Here is a 12,241-nt window from a genome sequence, read left to right on the forward strand (position 1 = left end):
GCAATTAAGCTGATCACCTTTTCAAAACATACCGGGAAGTTGCCTCACCTTACCTAACTGAAACAGAGTAAAGCAATTCCAGGTGGTGGAGCTTTTCTTAAGTTTTCCTCTGCTACTTTTAAAGTATTAGGGCTCAAATAGTTTGTTTTCAGATCCTTAGTAAATAAGTTTTACTATTCCACTGTAATGCTCTATGCAGGTAGCATCATCATATTGTGGAAAATGACAGAATATCAATAAATATCCTTCTTTCTTTTGTGTAAGTCCAAAACAGACACAAAAATAGAATAAGAAACTAACAACATCCTTGAAGAGATGATCTAGAATAGCACTGTGTGTGAGGTGGGAGTCACAGAGAGAATAGGAACAGGAGAGGGACCAGAAAGAAAACAGTTACAAAGGAACCCAGAGAAGGATGTACTTGATACACACACCGCAGAAAAGTAGGGACAAGACAGAGGTGGGAATTCAGAGGTGTAGAAAAGTTAAGGTATAAACGGGGACAAGAGACTGTCACCTCACAGGACACCGAGAAGTCACACGTATTATAAAAACCTTTCAGAAAATTCAGGCTAACATCCAACAAAAATGAAAAGAAATCTAAGGATTACTAGACTCTTCTACAAAAACATTAAACATGAATATAATACAGTAGTTGTGGTTTTTTATATATACACCAATTCACTGAAATCAGGATTTCCAAGAGTAATTAGCACACCAGTGTCATTGTGGTACTGTTTATAATAGCAAGTAAGAAGAAACAAACCACATTTATAAGCAAGTAGATAAAGGCAAGGTGGTAAATACATGTGATAGAACATTATTTACCCTTAAAAAACCAGGAAACTTCACACTAGAGACAGAATGGATGAACCTCCAGAACATTACATTAAGTGAAACATGTCTATTACATATGGACAAGCATTGCTGACGCTACTGTATGACATGTTTAAAGTTGGCAAACTCTCAGAAACCAGGGGATAAACTATGATGCCGAGGATAAGGGCCAGAGTGACTAAGGATCTGCTAATTCTTGGGCATAAAGTCCCACTTATTCAGGACAAATAGTTTCTAGAGATTGTTTTACACATTGAGACTACAGTTTAAAGTACCATATTATGCACAAAGTCTTGCCAAAAGGGAGGCCTTCAGTGTTCTTATTACAATTTCCAAAAAGAAACACTAACCTTGAACTAAAAAAAAAAAATAATATGAGCTTAAAATTTTTAAGTACATCTTAAGGAAATTATTAGGTCATAGACAGAAAAAAATCTTGCAACACAATCATTCAACAAAATCATGTATGTCAACAATATACAGAAATGATTAAAGCAAACTTTAAAAAATAGGCAAAAGGCTTATAAACTTCAGTAATAAAGATGTCTAATAAGCATAAAGAACTACACATAATCAGCCATCGGGAAATGTAATTCATGAAATCCTGCTAAAGGAAAGGACTAGCAATGCCAAGTAGCAAGGAGCAACTGTGGCATGGGACAGAGTTTGGTTGTTTTAGGAAAGGGAAACATGAGTCTGCCCTACCATCTAACAACTACACTCCTCAGTGTATATCCAAGAGGATAAAAGCACAAGCATGTGATGTTTTATTCACTGTTGTCAAATACTAGGAACAACCTAAATGTCTACCAATAAAGAGATGAATAAACAAACTGTAGCCTGTCACAACAGCTTTCAGCTCAGCAAGAAAAAAATATGGGATGTTGATTCATACAGCAAATGAATGAATCTAAACACTATGTTGAACACAAGTCATTAGTCACTAGACAAAACACACTATATTGTTTCGAACACATAAATTTCAAGAATAAATGAAATACCTATATGAGACAGTGGTTGTCTGAGTTTGTATGGGATTATCAGTCAGCTGCATAAAGACACAAGGGAACTTTCTGGAATAAGTGGAAGGGTTTCTATCCTATCTTGGGCAGAAGTTACATGCTCATATGTAGCTAATAAACTCATCATTTTATATCCATCCATCTTATTATATTTAAAGTATACAGTAATATAAAATAAGCACCCCATTTTTAAATGCATGCCAGTTTTCATCAGGCACATGGGAGGCAAACTCATTTAGAGTAGCAAACTTTCAAGAATATGAACCCTTCTGTGTGGATCTCTAGCCCCCATTGAAAACTATGCCTTCCCAAAGGCCAAGGTTGGGAGAAGGGGCAGGTTGAAAGGCCCACAGAGAACCCAAACAAACAGAAAAGCATGGTCAGAGTGAAGACAAAAGTATGGTCATAAACATAGAAATCTCACAAATAGTCTTACCCACTATTTTTTACTTTTCTTTATGAATGGTTGTTAGACACTCCATTATGCAATATATTTGGATATATATTTATATTCTTGTTTATATATATGTATATACATATATATAAACATCAATCTACCCTATCATCTAACAATTATACTCCTCAGTATATATTCAAGAGAATAAAAGCACAGATATCTGAGGTTTCATTCATCATTGTCAAATACTAGAAACAACCTAAATGTCTATCAAATATATATACATATATTTAAATATATATTACATATGATTGAATGTATTATATATAAATATATGGTATATATTTGATATACACACACACACACACACACACATATATATATATATATATATATATATATATATATATGATTTAAGTACTTAAAATTCGGGTTCTAGATTTTCCCTATCTGAACACTGATATTTTTAAAATAATGAACTTTTAAGCTCTATGATAAGAGTGTTCTAAACACATCTATTGAAATGAAAATATACCGTGGGGGTAACCAACAATGCCTGGGTCACAGCACTAGCTGAGCTTGGAGAGCTGAAGGGTTTAGCATGGCCTGAGCTCTCCAGACACCAGCTGCATCTTCAGAGTCAGCCCAATGACAGCCCACTCACAGGACTGTTGACACGAAAGGAAGCAGGCATGCAGCACTTGGTGGAGCTTCAGTGGTCCATAGTCTCAGTTGCCTTCTGTCTCCCACCTCGCCATGACTCCCTGACAACAGAATCTGTGTCTTAACTAGTTAGACTGAATGTCTGAAAGAGCCAGTGCAGAAATCACAGATGCAGAGAACAGGGTCCTTTTGTCTAGGGACTAATCCGCACTAACACTATCCACCTGCGGCAGAGAACACAGGAAGCAATACATTTGTAGTAACCATTGTTGATATGGCTGATGTTCTGTAAGGCTTTAGTGGAAAGTCAGAGCAGTAACCGGCAGTTTTTAAAGTGAGGCAGGCTGCACCTTCTAACCCTAGGATTGTTGAGTGTCCACTACACACCAGATTCTGTGTTATGAACTAATTCAGTGATGGATAGAGCAAAGAATTATTTACCCCCAGAGCAAAAAGAAGGAGGTCGATAAGCACTTCTGCAAAACGGAGCAGAAATTCACTTTCCAACCACCAGCAGAAGCAATGCTCTGACCTAACCATGTGCTGGCTGATTGGATAGCCTTCCTCAGCAGGGCTGAAGGAACTTCGTCCAGTACCTTCCAACACCCCCCAAGTTGCATGGGAGAGAGGGGAAACAAATGTTGACACTGATATTCTTTGCCACAAGTTTCTCCTTGATCAGAAGTTTCCACAGTAATATGAAAGATTCCAATTCCCTGCTTGTCCCTAAGGCTGAATATTGTAAATAAATTCTGAAAAACACATCTATTTAAGTTTCAGATCCTGGGGGAGATTTTACACCTCTCTTCTCCTGTTTCAGGCTTTAAATCCCTACCAAGCAGCAGGATATTAGAGCAGCCCATTCTGAAAATATGTATTTTTTTCATACTGAGAGAAGGTCCAAAATGTTATAGTCTTGATAATGATCTTGACACCTCCTGACTTCCTCCTCAGCCCCCAGCCCAACAGTGTCTGTCTGTCTGTCCCAGAAGGCAGTGCCACCACACAAGGGACTGTGAAGGATGTGAAGGAGGAGAGTCATTCTGAAGCAACAGTTAGACTCCTCTCGATTGTTATGAAGATTAATTGCATTTCTTCTGAAGTCACTGAGATAATCAATCTTGGGTCCAGTTGTTTAGAGGAATATAAGAACAGCTAGGTAACAGCGCGTTAAGTGCCTTGCAAGCACAGAGAAAATGTCAACTTTTCTCTCTAATAGCATGGAAAACAAGTATGTCTGCAAGTTAGCATGAACTAGTGAGCTGTGACATTAATCTGACTGGTTAACTCTGAGCAATGATAAAGTCCATTGGAAGACCCAAAAACCAAGTCATCAGACTCAGCCAACTAGAGGACTTAGCCAATTTAACCAAGAAGACCTGACCACTTTGGGTCTAATATGATTAAATGCTTGCTGCAATTGGATAGTTAAACTACTTTAAAGTATATGTATATAATCACCAATCTTCGGAAACACACACAAATTCACAGTCTCATTTCTTTTGGTTTAGAAGTGTTAGGATCTAAAGCACTTAGGTTGTGAAGCACTTATAAGCTATACCTTAGCCCACTCACTTCCTCTCCCCACGACAAAGAGAACCTCAAGAGATGGCGGGAAAACACGAAAAGTTGGTGCACCTCTGGGGACTGTTAGCAAATTACTGAACTATGCTTCCATTTACACTTGCATCGTCAGGACTGCTTCCCTAGCTGTTCGAAGGAACAGGTTATGCTTTAGTTCACAGTGTCTGGTGAAGGACAGGCAGCTGCATCTCTTAAGTGTGTTCAGGTTTCCAACCTTTGAGTCTACAGCTAGAGTTCCCAGCTCACCCAATACTCTAGCAGGAGAACACTGCCAATCAGGAAGAAAGTCTTTAAAGGAATCCACAGAATGAGTTTCCAGAACTAAGGCAAACAGAAAGTGTAGCTGTTGAGTAAACAAACTGTTATACTGTGGAGGATGAGTAAACGTGTGCATTTTAAGTGGAGGGGACTGCAGTAGATAAAGGCACTTGGGGTGGATAACATTGTGTTAAGGTTTCAATGTGAAATGTATACCACAGGTTTGTTGTGTGAATACACTGCCTCCAGTTAGTGCCATTGTGCTTGGGGTTGGGGAACATTTGGACATGTGCTCCTGAAGGTAGGCATAGGCCACTAGGAGTGTAGGAATGGGTCTTTGGGGATTATAACCCAGGGCTACTTCAGTTCTCTCTCTGTCTCTCTGTCTCTCTTTGTCTGTCTCTGTCTCTCTGTCTCTGTCTCTCTCTCTCTTTCTCCTGATCTAAAGAGCCGTGCTGTAGATTCCTCCCACCCTGGACCAAGTTGCTCACCACTGTGGCTCTGGCTTCCCTGGCCTGATGGACAGTATGCCTGAAAGTGAACCAGATTAAACCTTCCTTCCTTAAGTTGCTTCTGTCGGGTATTTCAGCATCAAGACAACGAAAGTGCCCAATAAACCTCTAATATTTCTAAAAGTTTAGCAAGCATAACTCTCTGGGGACAAATCATAATTACTGAAGCATAATATTCCTAAAACTCTACCCTACTCACAGTCTCTGTCCATTTGTCTGCACTTGGGCACTCCTGGAGGATTTCCTTTAATTATGTGTGTGATACAACACAAATCCAAGTGTTTCTGCTTCCCTTCCTCAGCCTCCATCACACCCTCAGCTCATCACCTCTCGTCATAGCTGCATCAGGGCCGCCCACCACCCATTAGAACCAGCTCTCCGCTCGCTCCCCATTGGATGAATTTCCCTCCATTTCTTTCTCTTATCTGACAGAAGTTTGTGGGGAAGGGAAAGAAGCTGGGGACTCTGTGCCTAATTCATCAGGCCTCACTCACACCCCCACACAGTCTTCTTTTTCTTGTGCTAGTCCCCAAATCAAGAAAAGAAAAATGAAAAACCATAACTCCCAAGAAAATAGGAAGGAAAATGTTACTAAATTCTTGCCTCTGTTTTAGAATATAAACCATGCAGAAGAGCAGGAGGAAAGATTTTAAGACTCAGAATACCAGGAAGTCAGCTGTGAAAGTCTCTCCTAGAACTGACTGTATAAAAAAAGACCTGAATTTGGCAACAGACAGGACAAGATGGGGGTGGGGATTTTGAAGGGTCTCACCTCTAGATAAAAGACTATAGGAAACTTCTGAGTCTTCTGAGAGAAAGAGAATTATCCTCCCCCCAGGATGACCCCCTTTAATGGCTGTCCAATGTAGAGTGGTCAGCCCTGAAACCATATACACATAAACAACTATTGAATTAGAATTCTATTTCAATTAAAAACATAGTTTTTTTAGAAAAGAAAAAAGTTACTAAATATAGAAAATGATCTTGTTCATTAGACTTGTGTTTGGCTTGTACCTGTTATGAGGAACTATGATGCAAAGTGATGACTACAGTAACAGTAATTAGTAATTGCTCATGTCTCTGTACATGCTGGATCTTAAACAATTCACATACATTTACTCATTTTGTCCTTATAACACGCCTCAAACATATAAGGAGAAACAGCTATAGAAAATAAGCACCCTTAGACCCAAAGCTGGTAGGTGAAATAAATCCAGAAGTCTGAGCTCAACTCTCTTTCTTAATGACTGTAGCAGGTTCACATGGCTATTTCTTTCCCATAAATATGCTTACTTTTAGTTGGGAATTTATTCCACAATTTATGAGAAGTGAATATTCCTGGTTTGATATATATAAATCTCCTTAATATATTTTTTCTCTACTAAATAACCTCACCAGTAGACTGGCTGTACGAGTTCTTTTACCTACATTGTATAGAGTTATTATGGTCAAACCAGAAATGTCTAAGTAAGGCAGAGTCAGGGCTACACTTCCCCTGTGTGGTTCTTCAAGCCCATTAGCTTCCTTTGGCTTCAACCAGAGCCCTCCTTGGAACTTTCTGGTCTAACTGCCATCAAAATTCTTCCTTGCCTCATGCTTCATTTTTGACTATTAAAAATCCCATCGTTCTGCTGCCTTGAAAACACATATACCTTCACTTCAGCACAGATATTTGAAGGGGAAAGCTAGGCTACCCTCTTCTCAATGTCTCCCAGCAGCATTGAGATCTGGCCAGGAGTTATAGGAAATATCTCTATGGATAGTGTCAAGACATCTATGTGCCTAATCAGATGAGAGAATTCATTTGATAAGAAAATCAAATTGGACAGGAAACTTGAAGTATCTAGAACAAAAGACCAGTGAGACTTTGCAAGTCCTTGATGCAAAGAGGCTGATTACAAACTTCGCTGAGTGTTTCCACTAACCGCTATGTTGGGTAGTAACAACATCAGGAAAAATCGTTTCTCTAGATTCAGTATAAAAAGATAAATAGTGAGAGTAGAATACTGTCAATCTCCAGCTTTTAGTAATTACAGCATCTAAAACATTTAGACTATTAATCTGTTCCAATTTCCTTCACCCCAAAATATTATCCAATCAGCTTAAAAATACAGTAAAAATATAAGCCAAGAGATCAAATCAGCCTTCTTAGAGAAGAGATGGGTCTGTCCAGAAAGCTTTTGCTCCTGGCTAATTACCATGCTGGTAACAAGCCAAATGAGTTTGAACAACACACAGCAAAGTGCACCCACAAGACAAACACAAGTGCAGTGCAAACAGCCCTCTTTAAAATGCTGGTAGCGTCCAAAGTTCAACAGCTTGGTAAAGTATAAAGCCCTCTCTCTATCCCCAGAGAAAGAAGTTCAAGTACTTACCGTGTCGTGGGACTTATCCTTGACATCATAGACTGTCAGTTTGATTCTAGTCTCTTCATAGATGGGATACTCAGATGGGAATGTGACACCCGTCAAGAACAGTGGGTCTTTTGTTCCCTGAAACAGTATAAGCAGATAACTCGGATTCAATAAGGCAGCAACTGTAGCCGGTAGCATGCAGGGACAAATGAGAACACGGGGAGTGTGTCTCTTTCTGCTTTTCTAGGAAATAGATCTATTCAAAGAGAGATCTGAAGAGCCAAGTGTTGTTTGTGGGCAATGAGCCCAGGGCCCCATCGTACTGAGGGCTACTGAGCAGGGGAACTTGCATTTTTTAAGTGGCTAAGGAAGCTTGAAAAAGACCTTGTTTTAAAAAATTGTAATCAGAACATATCTTTAGAACACGTTGCCAGTCCATTTAAAGATATAGATAGATAGATAGATAGATAGATAGATAGATAGATAGATAGATAGATAGCTGTATATATTTATCATTTAGACAAATGATCTAAGATACTGCCTCACCAAACTGAATGAAGCTATTTTCTCAAACCATTGGCAATCCTGTGTTATTCTTTTAAAAAATGTTTTTTCTTACTCTGCTTCAATAAAAAGCTATCCTCTATGAGTGTGTGATTGTTTTTAGATGTTTAACAGTGACTTTTTATTCCCTAAACCAATTTGAAAACTAGTAAGAAGAACTCTAAACGTGATGGATTGGGGGAAATAAATTATTGCTTGGTATATGGTCCTCAAGACATTTCAGTGCCTCCAAATCAGAAACCTGGTATCTAACATCACATTTTAGAAATATACATGCAACCAAATGTATTTGAAATGTTGTAAAAACTCAATGAGCCACTGGTCTACTAAAGTTTCTGAATGTGGTGTTCACTTACTCTTTCCCTCATTCTTTTTGTCTTCAAAAGGCAAAGTGCTCTTTTCTTGGCCAGACACATTTGGAGACAGGCAGTGAATAAAACATCTGAGAAAATTGTGCCTATTCTATATAAAAGTCAACATAAATAAATTTTATAGCTATGATAATGAATTTCAAATATGTGTGTTTTATCACAGGAGAATCAGGAGATACAAATCAGTAGAACAAAATCAGAAGAAGAAAATCGTTACTTTAAAATTTGGCAATGTTTCAAAATAATCAAGTTATAATAATGTCTGAAGTGTTTTCACTAAGAAAATGACTTTACAATTTTAGCCAAGCTGTCTTTCTATGAGTCAGACTACTTTTAATTCAACTTTGGGCTAACTATACACTGTACCAGCATTGGAACCTGAAGTCTCCACAGGGCAGATTCAGGGCTGCCTGAGGGGCCAGACGCAGGACTACACACAGGATTTAGGTCACTCCCAGAATAGAAGTGACTCTAGTGTAGTCTGAATCATTGGTTCCATCCACTGCTTCAAAGCAAACGGTGAGCTAAGCCAGCAAAGGCTTAGCAGACTGTCTGTGCTCATACAGAGAAGCTCCACATTCTGAACAGTGGGGCTCACAAGTCTAAGAAAAACCAGAGAAGCTGAAGGAGCTGTGAGTACACTCTCCAGAGCCCCAGATGTTCAGATAAGTATCTGTCCCTCACTGAGGTCATGAAATGTATCCGGAGAACAAAACTATCTAAAGGGAAAAGCTGTCCTGTTGAATCTGAGCCAGCACCATAATGAATTTCCCTGATACATGTTGAATGTTGTGTTAGCAACAATAAATGTAAATAGGAAATCTCTCATCCCCATGAGTAATATTTACACCTTTTGCCCGGAAACATTACGGCTAATCAAGTTAATCATCTACCTTTCTTTGGAAAACACTGTGTTTTGAAAGACACATGGTAAAGAATATAAAGTTTTCACTACTGAGCTGGAAAAATTGTAAAGAGCAAAAACCCCTTCACCTGTTTTAAACTCAGTAAGTACTTTAAATTTTTGCATCATTAAATGTTTTCATTCCATTTTATTTAAAATCAATGTAGACAGTAGATCGTACACATAGAGACACACAAATATATAGACCAGTATTCTGTTCTCTGGGAATTCACAGTGGAAGGTTTTCTATGGAAAAAGCTAAAACTTTTCATAGAAAAGCCCAAGTCTTTCCTTGTGCTTATTCTGCATTTGCTTTGAAACCTCAGATCTGCGTTTCTTAAGGACAGATGAAAGGAACAGCCGGGCATAGACCACAGGCTAACTTATGTCAGCTGTTCAGCGGGGCGGGAGAGAGGGAGAGGTGGGGGAGGAGAGAACAGCATGCACAATGCACACAGACACCAGCGTCCAGAGAGAGAGAGAGAGAGAAAGAGAGAGAGAGACAGACAGACAGACAGACAGACGGAGACAGACAGAGGCTGAGAGAAACCCATGCCAGGCTCACCTCCACAATTTCTGTGCTGGAGTACCTCGTCAGGGTCTGCTCCACAGGGTGGATTACTGAGATCTGCACTACTGTATTCAGTTTTCGATCACAGACAGGAGCCACGAGATCCTTGCACGCTGGCAACAGCAGAAAAAGAAAGAAAACAAAACAAAACAAAACACCTCACTCGATCTCTTAGGGCAAACTTCTGTCCAGAGCTGAAATCAACTTTGTCTACTGGCCGAAGGAAATCTCCTGGTTCTCAGCTGGCTTTACAGAGGAAGTCTCTTGGAAGTACCTTACAGAAATAGGAAGTCACGTGCTGCCAAGCTGAATTGAGAGTTCATTTCCACTGACCACATTTGCAGCACATGCAAATCTCGAGTGCTCTGAGATCGCAGATCCAGTGTGGGAATATGTCCACACACAGCTCAGGGACTGCGGGGCTTTGACTAGTTAGTAACCCCTAGGTTTCCATTCACACTCTTGCATCAAGTAAGTTGACTGGGGCCACAGCCAGGAAACTAAGATGTGTCTCGTTGACACTGGCTGGGTTAAGTTAAACGTCTGAATGCCCTCTCCACATTCCTCCCCTACCTGTGTATAGAACAGGCCTCCTCCAGTCCTCCACCCTGCGGAAACAGGAAGAGAGATTACCCTACCACAGCGGAGTTCAAGCAGAAGAGGAAGCAGGGGGGTTAAAGAGCCCTCTGTCTGGAATTCAGGACCATCCTGGGAGAGAGCAACTCCGATAAGGATTGAGTAATTGCTGCCCAGGGGCCATACATTCTAAGAACTTTTCTTTACAGGCTGGGTCCTGTTACAGCTCCAGCCACCACGTCGTACTCACTGGACTATTTTTCTCCTCTCACATAGCATTCCCTAGTTTTAGAAAAGGAAAAAAACAGGGGGGAGAAGCTATTCCTTTTCTCAGTAAGTCTGGCATTACTCTCCTCTCTGCATCCTCCCTCTGATTTTGAAATAGTGAATTTTCTTGGATTTTTAAAATTGCTACCTCTTAAAATCAACTACTAAATGTGATAAAAAGAGAGGGGACCAACTGCTGGCCTGCTGCAGGCTGCAGCCACTGCTGGGTGAACGAGAAGCAGCCCTGTGAGTGGTTCATGGTGATAATGTCCAGGGTTCCACACTGTCCCCACCCCACTCAATGACCAGGAAGCCATGCAGAGGAGGAGGCTGTGTTTACAGTCGGTAATGGCACCTCCTGCAATTTGCAGGGCCACTGGGACAATGGTAATACAGCTTAAAATTGAAACTTGAAAGTGAAGTAATTTATAGATGCAATTATCACCTTCCAATGGCTAGCAGATCCCCTTATTTATAGAAACAGAATGAGACAGGAAAGGCAGGTGCTTTGAAAGGGAACCAGCCTGGGTTACGTCCAGTTCTGGTAACTAAGCAATGCTGGGGGTGCCAATTTCACTTCTTCACTTCTTGCCAAACTTTGGGGTCTTTTTATCCCTGTCTGGAATTTTGTGTTAAATTTTCCTTGCTGAAACCGCATGCCTTAAGCAAAACAGACAAGCTAAGGGAAGCATGGGTGGAACAAAACAGCCACGGCTTATCTGTTCACTATTTTCGGGGCATTCAGCTCATTACCTAATCTTCAGAATATACCAAAAATCCTTGTCTCTATTTCTCTCTTCTGCGTACCAACACAATCTCTTGCAAAATGGATCTGCCTTTGGAAGTCTCACTGTCACGATGATTTATTGCTTAATCCAATAAATCTACACTTTAAAAAAAAACCCACCTACACATAGTTTCAATAACATCAATACATGACTGGAAAACTTTTTTCCACTGCAAGATTCCACGCACACTGCCCTTTGGTGGTTACTTTGATCACTTTATTTACTTGCCTTATGAGTGTGGTTCATTTTATCACTCCTCTTGGCTTTCTGCTCACTGTGAACATCTACTGAAGCTGACAACTATCTTGTCTTTGGGGATTACAGCTAGGGGTTGTGAGTTTGAAAACCACGCATCACACCCACTCTCTGGCGCAGCCTCACCCCTGTCTTATGAGCTCTTGACACCTTTGATCAAAATAAGTCACATCACTTCTAAGTTCTTATCGGGCTTGGCTGTGGCTGCGGTTCTTCCCAGAAGCGAGCAGCTATTCTGTGGTTCAGCAGAGAGCCTCTAGGCTGCACTTCCCATAAGAACAGACAGCATATAAAAGCAAGATTCTGTGCAGCTCTTCA

The 12,241-nt window shown here is 40.2% G+C and overlaps 1 protein-coding gene across 6 annotated transcripts in view; it reads right to left on the bottom strand.

Annotated features, from left to right (window-relative positions):
* Inpp4b (inositol polyphosphate-4-phosphatase type II B) overlaps window positions 1-12,241 on the bottom strand; it is a 359,360-nt gene that overhangs the window by 323,139 nt on the left and 23,980 nt on the right. For all 6 annotated transcript variants that reach the window (XM_059262652.1, XM_059262647.1, XM_059262649.1 and 3 more), the window contains exons 3-4: window positions 10,032-10,150; window positions 7,649-7,765 (exon numbers count right to left, since the gene is read on the bottom strand). In XM_059262652.1, coding sequence (XP_059118635.1) covers window positions 7,649-7,765; window positions 10,032-10,150 — 236 coding nt within the window. The remainder of the gene's footprint in view (window positions 1-7,648; window positions 7,766-10,031; window positions 10,151-12,241) is intronic.

Source organism: Peromyscus eremicus, chromosome 5 (assembly GCF_949786415.1).
Source record: "Peromyscus eremicus chromosome 5, PerEre_H2_v1, whole genome shotgun sequence".
NCBI lineage: Eukaryota > Metazoa > Chordata > Mammalia > Rodentia > Cricetidae > Peromyscus > Peromyscus eremicus.